We start from the raw sequence: 14,351 nt of genomic DNA on the forward strand, positions 1-14,351 counted from the left end.
ACTCTTTGCTATTCTCACCTCCCTTTTCTTATCTAATCCCTCCATCTCAATTAACACCAACCCTTTCCCTTCCTTATCAACTGCTCCTATTTTCCTCATGCTCTTTTTGCCTCCTACCACTTCTATTTTCTCTCAGATCCTTTCAATTTGCCTCCCCCAATCCTCCCCTACTTCCATTCCTACCCCTTTCACAATAATATTTTTTCTCCTAGCTTCTCACTCGTTTCTTTCCAAACTCTGCTCTGTTTTTGTTATTCTCTTTTCAGTCTCTCTATCTAGGGTTTTATCCCCTCCCCCGCTACTTATTCCCTGTTCTTATCTAATCCTACCACCTCCAGTTTTTCTATTCTTTTTTCCAACCCTTCTAGCCTCTCATTCATCTCTCTTTTTTCCTCTTCCCACATCTTTCTCAATTCCGGCCTCTTCTTTTTTCCCTCAAACAATCCACCCTTTCACCCACCATTTCCACACTCCTCCTTTATCCTACAATCTATCTCCTCTAGCTTCCTCAGAATCCCCTCCATTTTCTCTTTATTTTCCGGAGACCTCACCAACTTCTTACTTCTTTTAAATACTCCTTTCTCCTCCAATTCTTTCGCTAGCTTTACCTCTCCTTCTAATTCTCTCTACTTCCTTTTTCCCCTTAACACTGCTTCCGTTAAGTCCCCTGCACTAGCTGCTCTGCCTAAACCTAATCTTTAAAATATAACTTTCCCGCCTTTTTCTCTTCCTTACCATCCGGCATACTCTCTTACCAACCCACAAAATCTAAATTTTCTACTGCGGACACTTTACCTACTCAGCCCCCAAATTCTAAATACGCACCTTCACCGCTACTCACATCTACCGCTTTCTACCTCTTCTACTCTTCTTACCTCCCTCCCCTCGTATCACCAAACTATATTCTAACCTTTACTCTGACACCTGCACCAAACCCTTAAATATCTCCCTGTCTACCACCCTACCCTCCCTTTTTCTATACTCCAGAAACCCTCTTACCTCTTCCCTGATAATCTAACTCATATACCCCACTGAACTCAATCCCCCATTACCCCAAAAAAACAAAAAACTGATCACCAACAACTAACACATCTGAACACAAAGTTACTGGAAACGGAAGTCAATCTGTTAAGGATTTAAAAATACTCAAAGCTTGAAAAAAAAATCGGTCTATCGGTTGACCCTGCAGGCCAGCCCTAAAACTTCCCGCTATTTTCAAGCTTCTTCAGCTCGAAAGCATTGCTGTGAATCCGTTTTCAAGCTTCTTCAGCTCGAAAGCATTGCTGTGAATCCGTTTTCGAGCTAAACGTTAAGATACTCCCGTTTTTCGAATATATGTGTTACGAAATTGAAATTTAGCGTAAACGTTTATTATGTCCTGTAGGTATCCTCCAAGGAATGGCTTTAATAGTTGACTCTTAAGAGGGTTTGTGGTGGCGTCAGACATGAATATACTCCTGTTTTTCAAATAAATACGTTACAGAGTTGAAATTCGGCATGAACGTTTATGGTCATTTAGGTATCCCTCATGAAATGGCTTTGATAAAATTGACTCCTAAGGGGGTTTGCGCTGTACGAGAATGAAATCCTGACTCATTATTACATCATAGTTGGCTCGAAATAATAATTTATATTTTTTTTTTTTTTATTTATCTAGAAAATGCAGAATTACAATCTGTCTATTGACAATGAATAATTGGGATGATAATAATTTATAGGTGGCGTTATTTTCAAGTCAAAAGACGACTCACTAGAAGCTGATGTCTGGCCATTATCTGTTATTTACAGATGGCGCTTTACGAGAATGAAATTCCGACTCATTATTACATCATAGTTGGCTCGGAATAATTATTTATAGATGGCATCGTTTCCAAGTCAAAAGATGACTCACTACAAGCTGGTTGCTGGCCATAATCTATTATTTCCAGATGGTACTGTATTGAAATAAAACGTTGGCCCATCATTACCTCACAGCTGTCTCAAAATTATTTATAGATAGCGTAGTTTCGAATTTAAAAGATGACTCACTGTAAACTCATAGCTGGCTACTATTTATTATTTACGGATAGTGATGTATAAAAAGAATTCGCTGACTTGTTACTGGTTCTTTACCAGATTATATTTTTTGTTCAATATAACCAATTTATAAACAGCTTAATAAGCATAAACTATATAAATACAATATATCAACCTAACCTCAAATAAGTATAGACGGTGCTACATAACAATATATTTGTAACTCACTAGTACATAACCGGGTACCCCTCGACTTCCGTGGTCTTGACGACGAGGCTTACGATGTCACAATTTGGACACCTATTGAACTTCATAAGTTCTTAGGGCGCCACTGTGAGTAAAATTGCACGATCTCTCAGTATCGTGTGCAAAGCAATCAAAGCAGAGAATAAAAGAAATCTCAAGAATGACTTCAAAAATCTCCTTACCGTGACTGGGTCACACAGCTGCAGAGTTAGGTTCTAAAATTAAATAAATTTAATCCCATAATGAGTGGTCGTCAGACTCAACATCATTAGTCGATTTGGTTAATTGATTTAATACACAGTATTTAGCAAAATGTATCCAAATTTATTTATAAAACTTATGTGTAACAGATATGTTCTTTAATTTGATATTCAATATTTTTAACAATAATAAATCTGTAAATTTCCTGACAATATTAACGTGTTTTTAAATTTAATTAGTTTTCAGTTTAATATAAATTTCTCAAATTATGATAACAATTATCACTTCCTTTATTCTAAATAATTTGCTGGCGAGGTAAAATATATTCTAAATCACACACACATACTCTGTCCACAACTATAATTTTTCAATGCCGAAAGTTCTGGGTTGACTTTCCAAACCTGAATTTTATTTTAATTATATTTATCCTAATGACTTTTATTTAAATAAAGTTTCCAGTGATGCGGTCGGTGAGACTCAGCACCAAGTTCACAATATTTAATAAGACGCTACCAACTAAATTTCAACACCTTCTAGAGAACGGTCTGTGGAACTCAGTATCTCTAAATGAATACCGGCTAAATTAAATTATTTCTTAATTCCAGAACTATATATGATTAATTAATTAACCAGTGGTCGTTAGAATCAACTGACTAATTAACAAATACGATGCTATCTAACAAAGACGACCCAGATACTTAAAGAAAATGGCGACCGAACGCTCTCGAACCCACGCCGTAAAATTTACTATTTCTTTTATAATTTACCCTGAATAACTTAATTATTAAATTTTCCCGATAACCGAAACTTTCTAATGAAATTTATAATGTAAACTTAAATTTCCCCTTTTTAACAATAAAACGGAACCGTTACCCGAGTAGAATTGGAACTCATAGGTGGCCAGCCCGTAGCTAACAGATTTAAGTCAAACCTCATCACTGCCTCATAGAATTGGCCAGTCATAACCTCACTATGTAACACCATCTTAGCCGATGGCTGACTGATCAGAACAAGCCAGTGGATAGGTTCAAACATATCCAATAGCTAGGTTAAAACAATGAGGTAGTGAGTGTGCGATTATAAATGGCTAATCGCTAACTCAGAAATATGAGCTAATGACAAGATATGAAAAATAGCTAGTAGCCAGCTAAAAAATATGAGTTTATCATGACTCGAAAACTATTAAAAAAAAACATTTTTTTTTTACACTGGCTTTACAATTTGTATTTAGATTAATTTTTTTATGAGTTTATCATCGAATTAACCGTGATGTCCAGTTGGGCGATGACGGGAGTTGAACCCGGATCCTTGAGATGATGAGTCTCGCCTGTTATCCACTAGGCTGCTACTGCTTGTTGGAATCGACTACAATTTGATGATCCATATATGTTTTATGTAGTGCTATCTGTAACTAATAGTGACTAGACAACTATAAGCTACTGGTGAGGTGAAATTTATTTTTTAAGCAACTCCATCTATAACTAATAAATACTGGACACCCATTAGATACTGGTGAGTTACATTTATATTTTTATGTCGCACCATCTGTAGCTAATAGCGGCTGGACAACCATGAGATGCTGATGAGTTACAATTATATGTTTATATCGCTCTATCTATAACTATTAGCGATGAAATAGCCATGAGATACTGGTAAGGTTAATTTTATTCTTCATACAGCTCCATCTGTAACTAATGCTAACTGAACAACCATGAGATGCTGATGAGTTACAGGTATATTTGTATGTAGTGCCACCTATAACTATAAGTGACGAGATAGCTATGAGATACTGATGAGTGACAGTTATAATTTTATCTAGCGCTATCTGTAACTATTATCGACGAGATATCCATGGAACGCTGATGAGTTACAGTTATAATTTTATGTAGTGCCATCTGTAAATATTAGCGACGAGATATTCATGGAATGCTGATGAGTTACAGTTATAATTTTATGTAGCGCTTTCTGTAACTATTAGCGACGAGATAACTATGAGATACTAATTAGGTAAATGTTATTTTTTGTACAGCTCTATCTGTAACTAATTTTTGATGGACAACCTTGAGACAATGGTGAGTTGCAAATATATTTTTATGTAGCGCCGTCTATACTTATTTGAGGTTAGGTTGTTTTTATATAATTTATGCTTATTAAGCTGATTATAAATTGGTTATATTGAACAAAAAATATAATCTGGTAAAGAACCAATAACAAGTCAGCCAACTATGATGTAATAATGAGTCGGAATTTCATTCTCGTAAAGCGCCATCTGTAAATAACAGATAATGGCCAGCCATCAGCTTCTAGTGAGTCGTCTTTTGACTTGAAAATAACGCCACCTATAAATTATTATTTCGAGCCAACTATGATGTAATAATGAGTCAGGATTTCATTCTCGTACAGCGCCATCTGTAAATAATAGATAATGGCCAGCTATTAGCTTATGGTGAGCTATTTTTTTATCTGAAAACAGCGACATCGATAACCAACTACTTTGAACCAGCTGTGAAGCAATGGTGAGTCAAGATTTGATTCTTGTACAGCGCCACCTGTAAATAATAAATATTGTTCACTCACGAGATATCGGTGAGCTAAAAATATTCTTGAAAAAAAAATTAGCCAACGGTGAGCTCGTTATTAGCTAAATCTGCTAGCTAGTAACGCTGAGCTAGTGACTGGCTCTAAACTCATCTTCGTTAGCCAGGATTCAACTCAGGTATATGTTACCACAATTTTCTGTTAAAACGTGGTTGACTCACCTCCGCCATTACATGTCCACTGAACGTTCTGCTGTTGTGTTTGACTCGTCGTCGTACTGATTAGCTTGTGACGTAGATCTTGTCTTTCTGAGTATAATGATATCTCAGCAACCAGGAGAATATAGAATTTATATACGCGGTCGTTAGACTCAGCATATTAATTATTTGGAAAACTGGCTTCCACTGCAGCCACAGCGTCAAAGACGTTATTTCAAAGATAATTTATTCGGGGTCAAAGAAAGTCGCACCAAGACGACGATGTTTAATACGTTAATATGAAAATGGGGTCTTTCGACTCACCATAAGCACCAACGTGATGTTAAGTCTCACTCTTATAAATACTTGTGTAATGTATGGCTGATCTTAAAAGTGACTGATCGCCAGCAGCACCAGGCAGTGAGTGTCGCAACTTGCAACTCTGAGTAGCTATGAAGTAGCGAAGTCCCCACTCTCGGATGACGTCAGTACTGTATACTTCTTTATAAAATTTATTGTCAACCTATAACAGGCAGAACTCGGGGTCCCTTATGGTACCCGTTTGTTACACGGTCAAAAGATTTTAACCAAACAATAACAGTCCCAGTATTTATTTATTTGACGGCGTGGGGGTAACGGTAATACGTGGGCCGAGAGCACAGTCGAATAAAAATTCAAACAAAATAATTAATTTAATTAAAAAAACCCTGTTACAAGTATCTCATGGTTTCCCAACAAAAATTTTTAACAAATAGAGCTGTACAAAAAATAACATTTACCGAATCAGTATCTCATAGTTATCTCGTCGCTAATAGTTACAGATAGCGCTACATAAAATTATAACTGTAACTCATCAGCATCGCATGGATATCTCGTCGCTAATATTTACAGATGGCGTGACATAAAAATATAAGTGTAACTCATCAGCATCTCATGGTTGTTCAGTTAGCATCAGTTACAGATGGAGCTGTATGAAGAATAAAATTCACCTTACCAGTATCTAATGGCTATTTTACCTCTGATAGTAATAGATAGAGCTATATAAAAATATAATTGTAACTCATCAGCGTCTCATGGTTGTCCAGCCGCTATTAGCTACAGATGGTGCGACATAAAAATATATGGATCATCAAATTGTAGTCGATTCCAACAAGCAGTAGCAGCCTAGTGGATAACAGGCGAGACTCATCATCTCAAGGATCCGGGTTCAACTCCCGTCACCGCCCAACTGGACATCACGGTTAATTCGATGATAAACTCATAAAAAAATTAATCTAAATACAAATTGTAAAGCCAGTGTAAAAAAAAAAAATGTTTTTTTAACTTCCCGCTAAGAAAATCGATGATTTTCGAAAAATTGGGAAGTTATTGTTTTCACCCCGATTTGCGAAAATCGAAATTTCATCAGATGTCGACGTTTTGAGGTTCTAGGAAGCTATTCTGACTATTTTCAGAATGATGTCCGAGTGTCTGTATGTATGTGTGTGTGTGTGTGTGTGTGTGTGTGTGTGTGTGTGTGTGTGTGTGTGTGTGTGTGTGTGTGTGTGTGTGTGTGTGTGTGTGTGTGTGTGTGTGTGTGTATGTATGTGTGTGACCGGCTTATAACTTTTTAACTAATGAACCGATTTGGATGGTTAAGGGGTTAGGGGTACTCAGGGGTATGAAAAAATGATGATTTTCAATAATTTTTTTTTTGTAGTTAATTACTTTATTTGACAAAAATAAAAACATAGCTTTATTAGAACACGTTTCGATTTGACTTCACGAAAATTTCAAAAAAAAAAATTAATAATTCAAAAAGTTATCGCTGTTTTTGTAGAGCCCGTTCCTCCCGAAGTCCTTTGCGGTGATCATCATAAGTCCTTGGAGATTCATCTAAAATCAATCGGACAAGAAAAATTAGTTTTATTAATAGATAATCTTGTGCCTGATCGAAGCTTTTTTTTTTTTTTTCGAAATTAACAAAATGGCGGCCTCAGGAAATTTTTTTCAAATTTTCGAGAAAAAAACCGACAGTTTATTGTTAAAAAAAAATCGAAATTTTTGAAAAAAAAAAAAATCCTTCGATCAGGCACGAGTTTTTAATGTATTTCAAAAGTACAATAAATTTTATTGAAATCTACCGAGCAGTTTTTAAGTTACAGTGATCACCAGTTCAGAAAACATAGTTTTGAGAAAAACGCATTTAAAGTTTTGCTATGGATTTATGTCGAATTATAAGAATTATTTAATAACTTACACTGAGTCATCTATTCCTGGACCATATAATAGCTCTTCAGCCGACATAGCAGCTTCCAAAATATCGATTTGCTGGTGCCTACGTTGCAATCGACCTTCTCGGGTGTTATCATTAGCGCGCTTATCTGCTACTTTGATACGTGCAGCATCCATTCTTTCTGCATACCGATGAGAATTAGGCCCACAATTAAGTCCTAGTGTATTCATCAAGACTAATAATGAATTTATACCCTCATTAAATATACACATAGCAACGTATGCAGCTATTTGTACGATAGTAAAACTAGTATTTACCGTTTTTGGACATATTTTCCATACTAGTTGGTTAAAGCTTTCATTATTATTCTGATTGAATCCACCTACACATCTTGAAAGTAAATTTTCATTACTAAGATCTTCGTATATAGGCTTGATAGCTTTTAAAACATCAGAAGGTAAAGGAGAATAATCGTGAGAAAAGGTATCAAGCTCTCCTCTTGCTTCAGCGCGCTGGTAAGAGCACCAAGATTCTTCGCCTTTTGGACACATATCATGATTCGGTTTTTCATCACTCGAGCCGTAGTGATAAAAGGTTGCCATTATAGCAGATTTCATATTTTCAATAGAATCACAATGCCGGCGTATTGCTAAACCATAGTACACAGTTAGTTTGTCTATTAATTTTCCTGTGAGCTTACCTCGACCACCAAGACCTTTTTGTTTACTCTTCAGCGTACGTAATCGACTCCCCATCCGCTTTTGGACATGCCCTATACATTCCTTTTTATTTACAGTTGTATTTTCGTAAGGATCTGATTTTATAATTCCTGAATAGGTCTTGGAGTCACCATCACCAATATAGTTGGCATACTTAACTCCATATTTAGTTTCAGAATACGAAAACATTTCGACCATCGCATCCACCTCCATTTTCCCAGAAGACCCTTGATGATTAGCAGAACACACATCTTCATGCGATTGATACCATTCCTCGAACTCAACAGTATTTGTTTTTTTTTTCCAATACTCACATAGCTTACAATATGCACTTTTAATGTTTATGTCAAGAATCTTTCCAGTAAAATAGCCAATTATAGAAGAAACTCCAAATGACGATGTATATCCCCGTTTTTGCCAGGTTCCATCTCCCGATACAGTTAGATGATTTATATCTTCATTTTCAGTTGTTGGCATTGCTTGCTTTTCTTCATTCACAGCTTTCGTCATGAAGGTTTCTGCGACGGCTTTACTACAATTCAAAATCTGTTTCAGTAAAATTGTATGCGTAGATTTATCTAAAAAAGACGGCATGTCCATCAGGCCGCAAAACTTGCACAATCCTTCGTATCCTATTCCTAGTATTCTCATTACAAAAATGAAACGTCTGTTTATTTCATAAGAATGCCCAACGAAAGAACAGGAAGGAATATATTCATTTCCACAGTTATTACATGCAACTACAATTTTGAATCCCAGCCCACGTGTACTTGCTGTTTGAAACACTACATTTCCATCACATTTTTTACATTTTATAAGAGCAGAAATTGCAGTGAATACCTGAATAAAATTTATTATTCGAAATTCAGTACTGCTGTCTTCAGGTACATCATCTTCAGTGTTTTGTTTTAATTTTTTAGAAGATGTACTCTGAATACTTTCATCACGTTCGGCTGTTTTCGGATTAAAAACATTCTTTCTTTTGACTGAACGCGACTTATTAATTTTTTCAGAACTCCGAAGTTCTCTTGAAACCTTTCTAGAATCACGTCCCATGGTTAATAATTTAATTCACTTGAGAAATAATTTATCACAAAACTATCGACTGATCAGTGCAACGACTACAGGTATACTGGCAACCAAAAATTATTTTTCAGTTCTTGTACTACCTACAAATTGTGAATATATATATATATATATATATATATATATATATATATATATATATATATATATATAATTATAAATACATTAAAATGGGGAGATATTCATGACAATGAAACCCGAAAGGTCGGTTGCTTGCAGCTGTTTCTAGCTACCTGCACTCGAATGCCACGTAGCACCCGAGCGTCCTTTGGTCATTGTTAAATAACTCGAAAAGAATTTGTCGGATTCACTTCAAATTTTCACACAATATTTTTAAAATATTATACTTTAAGAAAATGCAAAAAAAAAAAAATCGATTTTTTGAAAATTCTGACTACCCCTAACCCCTTAAGGCGGCAATCGAAAGAGCTTGTTGGCCATCAACTTTTCTAAAAAATTTCAGATCATTTGATCAAGTAGATTCGAAAATATTGGCGGATTACGGAAAAAAAAATTTTTTTTTTTTTTAGTTTTTTATTGATTTCTTAGAAACGACTCGAACGATCGACTTCAAAATCTAATCAGCTTTAGAACTCAATAAAACGCGTCGATTGCCACCTCAACCATCAAAATCGGTTAATTCGTTCGCGAGATATCGTGGGAGAAGGAAATGCTAAAAAATGGTTTTTTACAAAACAATGACATACAAAAGTATTTGCGAGCTCGAAGAGCGGGAAGTTTTGGGGCTGGCCCGCAGGGTCAACCGACGCCCAGATTTTTTTAATAGTTTTCGAGTCATGATAAACTCATATTTTTTAGCTAGCTACTAGCTATTTTTCATATCTTTTCATTAGCTCATATTTCTGAGTTAGCGATTAGCTATTTATAATTGCACACTCACTACTTCATTGTTTTAACCTAACTATTGGATATGTTTGAATCTATCCACTGGCTTGTTCTGATCAGTCAGCCATCGGCTAAGATGGCGTTACATAGTGAGGTTATGACTGGCCAATTCTATTAGGTAGTGATAAGGTTTGATTTAAATCAGTTAGCTACGGGCTGGCCACCTATGAGTTTCAATTCTACTCGGGTACATATCAATCTGTTAGGATAAACGTGATTTCTTTACTTATAAACTAAATCTTAAAATACATCTAATAAAAGTAACAATTAATATATAAAATATAAAATAACTTTTTCAATAGTAATAAAGTATTGTTAAGTAAATTGATAAGTGTGGTGTAAATTTCCCCGGAAGCTGCTGTACTCCGGTTCTGGTTTTGGCAATATGCAACAACGAGGATTGTCGGTGAGTGAATAAGATTCACTACATTCAATAAGACACTGGTTTCCTTTCTCTCTCGAAGTCTGTCGATTTTAAGACCTTTATCTTTACATTTGTTTATTACCTAGAATTTCATAAACTTTTACCCGTAAATTTTACTCCAATTATAATTTCAATAAATTAAATTTTTCAAGGGACACTTATAATTATACATGGGGAATTTTGGATAAATAAAATCTACTTATAGGATAAAACCCGAATTTACTTTTTTCTTTATTTTATTTCTCCAACCCCGTAGAATTAAGTTTTCTTTCCAGCCACGTGTCCGGTCAGCGATGGAGGAATCGTGCGTACCCAGAGTGCATGCCAGCAACCATAATTTATAAATTTATAATATAACAAGTTAAATTGATAGTTCACTAAATTATTAGTTAAATAAAATAAACAATTAAATAAATTAAATTAACAGTTATTAAGTGACAAAGATTCGTGATTGATGGACGCGAGCCAGTCAAGGACCTATACATGATAGTTTATCATGTATTCAAAAGTTTCATTTAGATAAAAAAAGACGCTTGTGAAAATTAGAGCTCTTAATATTAACATAAGAGGTTCCTCATCGACAAGAACTTTTTTAACTACCCGCTAGGAAAATCGACGATTTTCGAAAAATTCGGGAAGTTATTGTTTTCACCCCGATTTACAAAAATCGAAATTACATCAGATGTCGGCGTTTTGATGTCCTAGGAAGCTGTTCTGACTATTTTCAGAATGATGTCCGAGTGTATGTGTGTGTGTGTATGTATGTGTGTGTGTGTGTGTGTGTGTGTGTGTGTGTGTGTGTGTGTGTGTGTGTGTGTGTGTGTGTGTGTGTGTGTGTGTGTGTGTGTGTGTGTGTGTAAACTCTTTGTAACTTTTTAACTAATGAACCAATTTAGATGGTTAAGGTGGCAATAGAAATAGCTTGATGGCCGTCAACTTTCCTGAAATTTCAGATCATTTGATTAAGTAGACTCGAAAATATCGGCAAATTACGAAAAAAAAAAATTTTTTTTTTTTAGTTTTTTAGTGATTTCTCAGAAACGACTTGAACGATCGACTTTAAAGCTAATCAGCTCTAGAATTTGATAAAACGCGTCGATTGCCGCCTTAACCATCTCAATTGGTTAATTAGTTCGAGAGATATCGTTGGAGAAAGAAATGGTGAAAAACGGATTTGTCCAAATATCTCCGAAACGGCTCAACGGATCGATTTCAAATTTGAATCAGCTTTAAAATTCGAGAAAACGCGCCGCTTGCCTCCTCAAACGTCAAAATCGGTTCATTAGTTCAAAAGATATTGGCGCTGAGAAGTTAAAGAAATAACATTCAATGTTATTTTTTCCGGATAAATCTAAATATAATGTACTAAATGTGTCTGAAATCATACCAAATTTTTCTGTTTATAGTTTCTTGCGATCATCATTTAATGTCATCTAACTTGTTCTTTAGTTTAAATCATGTTATCAGCAAAAAATTGAGAAAACCCAGTTTTTAATATGTTTCTCGGATATTTCATATATTATTGCTCTGACCTAAGTCAAAACTCACTCAAATCTTGATTTTGATCACTGACATTGATTTCTGCCTCGATACATTTATTTCATTGAACATAATCGAGAATACAAATGTAAAAACCGCTTCTTCATTAACAATTGTCGATTCTTGACTTGTCAAACTTTAGCAAAAATCGCAACTTGGTAGAGCTTGAAAAGCTCATTAAAAATAATCGCAGGTAATAGCATTTTCAAGCTCGAAGAGCTCGAAAATATATTTAGAGTAATGTTTGAGTTCGAAAACAGCGGAAAGTTTTGGGGCTGGCCCGCAGGGTCAACCGACGCCCAGATTTTTTTGTAGAGCATTTAATTACCTACAAAAATACGCCTGCCAATTATTCCTATGACGCATCTTTAGCTACTGATAAAAATTAGAAGACGGAAAAAAAATTTTTTCCATGTTATTCTTATGGAAAATAGAAAAGTGCGATAAAGAACCTCTTAATGTTAATATTAAGAGCTCTAATTTTCACGAGCGTCTTTTTTCATCTATATAAAACTTTTGAACCTGTTTCCGAGAAAAAAAAAATAAATTTGTTATTTTTTGGATTACCCTAATTTATATACTCAAATAGGTTTTAAACATACGATATCAATTCTTTGTTTACTTTTAAACTGAATTACTCTGATAAATCTATGTTAGAAAAAACAAAAATAATTGCATTTCAATCAAAATATTAAGAACTTTCCCTTTTATCCAAGATCTTATTAGAAAGACGGGTATATTTTAAACTCAAAAAAAAAAAATAATAATAATTAGTTTCATATAGCTTATTATGATTGCAGAGTAAGTCATAGGTCGAAACCATAGTTATAGAAATAATTTTAATCATGAAAAAAAAAATCATCACCTAACTTTAATTTACGCCCAGCGAAGCGGGCGGGTAACCGCTAGTATATATATATATTAGACATTGCGATTCACGAATCAATATTGATATTCATATTTATTGTTTTTACTGACAGATTGTCCGAGAGAGATTTTTTTTTTTGAGTTAAAAATTATTAAGGTCGAAAATTAAAATCTTCGCAGTCAATTTAAAATTTTGAATACATCTCTTTTTTGACTGTAAAATATGCGATTGAGGTATGCACTTCTTTCCAACTTGTTGTACTTTATTATGTTCATGATATTTTTCCAACCATTCAACTAAAATCTACTCAGGTATCAAATTCAATCGTTTAAGTAGTTTACCAATTATTCAAAAAATAAATAATAAAAAAAATTTTCAATTTAAATAAATTTGTTTATTGAATATTTCATAAAATTATTTTTCAACGGATCTTAAATTTTCACAAAACGAAAAAAACACTAGTTTACGGTTGACGGTAATTTCCAAATAAATTAACTGACTTGCTCGGCTGTTCGGCATTTCAAAGGTTCATTAAGACTTAGATTGGATTAAGTTTGGGATTGATCGAAAAGAAGTTTATGAATTACTTAAAGAGAACAAACAAAACCTTTTCTCAATTTATCGTAAAAAAGCACGCCTTTCATTGATAAAAAAAGGACACCAATAAATAAAGATATCATTCCTAATACTGTAATTGGTCCATTTCATAGATATCGTAGAAGTTTTATTCTTCATGATAATTAGATACCATACTTCTAGTGATACAGATAGCTATACTTTTTACGAGTCATTAGACAATCCAACCGAAATGATTAATAATCATCAGTCATAAGTTACAATAACGGAAAATCCAGACAATATATAAGTACGATGTTTTTATTGATGTACACATGCGCAGCTTATATTGGATTTTTTGTACTTTTCCTCGAATAAGAGACGTATTTTCTTACTACTCGATCTAAGAACTATTGTATGGAACTGAGTCACAATGGGAATTCTAAACTCGTGTGGTGGTAACACTCACCTACAGTTTCGTGAGCCAATCCCTACTCCTTGAAAACTCATTCTTATTCGATAATACAACACATTATTATTATTATCAAATTGTTAAATACATTGTTTCAAATTTATAACTTCACAAACCAAATAACCAATTCATACACGGAAAAAACTAAGTGTAATAAATAAAATTCAATGTCTAATAATTCAAATATACTCAGTAATTAATTCAAACGATAATATCGTTATTTCAATATTTAATCAATAATAACCATCAATTAAATGGTATAATATATAGTCTAGTTGGATAAAATTACCAATTCTAACTGTAGGAAGACAAGCTGCATGTCAAAAAATTTAAGCTCGAAAAATTAGCATCGAATGCTTTAATATCTGT

General features: G+C 34.2%; 2 protein-coding genes across 5 annotated transcripts in view; both read right to left on the reverse strand.

Moving 5' to 3' along the window:
- LOC130664138 (protein madd-4) overlaps positions 1 to 14,351 on the reverse strand; it is a 328,261-nt gene that overhangs the window by 225,904 nt on the left and 88,006 nt on the right. The window lies entirely within an intron of this gene.
- On the reverse strand, positions 6,843 to 9,306 carry LOC130664142 (uncharacterized). 3 transcript variants are annotated; one of them, XR_008989315.1, is made up of 3 exons: positions 7,731 to 9,306; positions 7,438 to 7,630; positions 6,843 to 7,073 (listed from the first exon to the last, which is right to left on the reverse strand). XR_008989315.1 is itself a non-coding variant. In XM_057463929.1 (2 exons), exons 1-2 carry the CDS (start codon positions 9,186 to 9,188, stop codon positions 7,070 to 7,072), a joined length of 1,755 nt encoding a protein of 584 aa, XP_057319912.1. In that variant the 5' UTR covers positions 9,189 to 9,306; the 3' UTR covers positions 6,848 to 7,069. The 3 variants fall into 3 exon arrangements, 1 of the variants encoding a protein (XP_057319912.1); XR_008989316.1 differs by having other exon boundaries at positions 7,438 to 7,648; XM_057463929.1 differs by having other exon boundaries at positions 6,848 to 7,073; positions 7,438 to 9,306.

This window comes from Microplitis mediator, chromosome 2, assembly GCF_029852145.1.
Source record: "Microplitis mediator isolate UGA2020A chromosome 2, iyMicMedi2.1, whole genome shotgun sequence".
Classification (NCBI taxonomy): domain Eukaryota; kingdom Metazoa; phylum Arthropoda; class Insecta; order Hymenoptera; family Braconidae; genus Microplitis; species Microplitis mediator.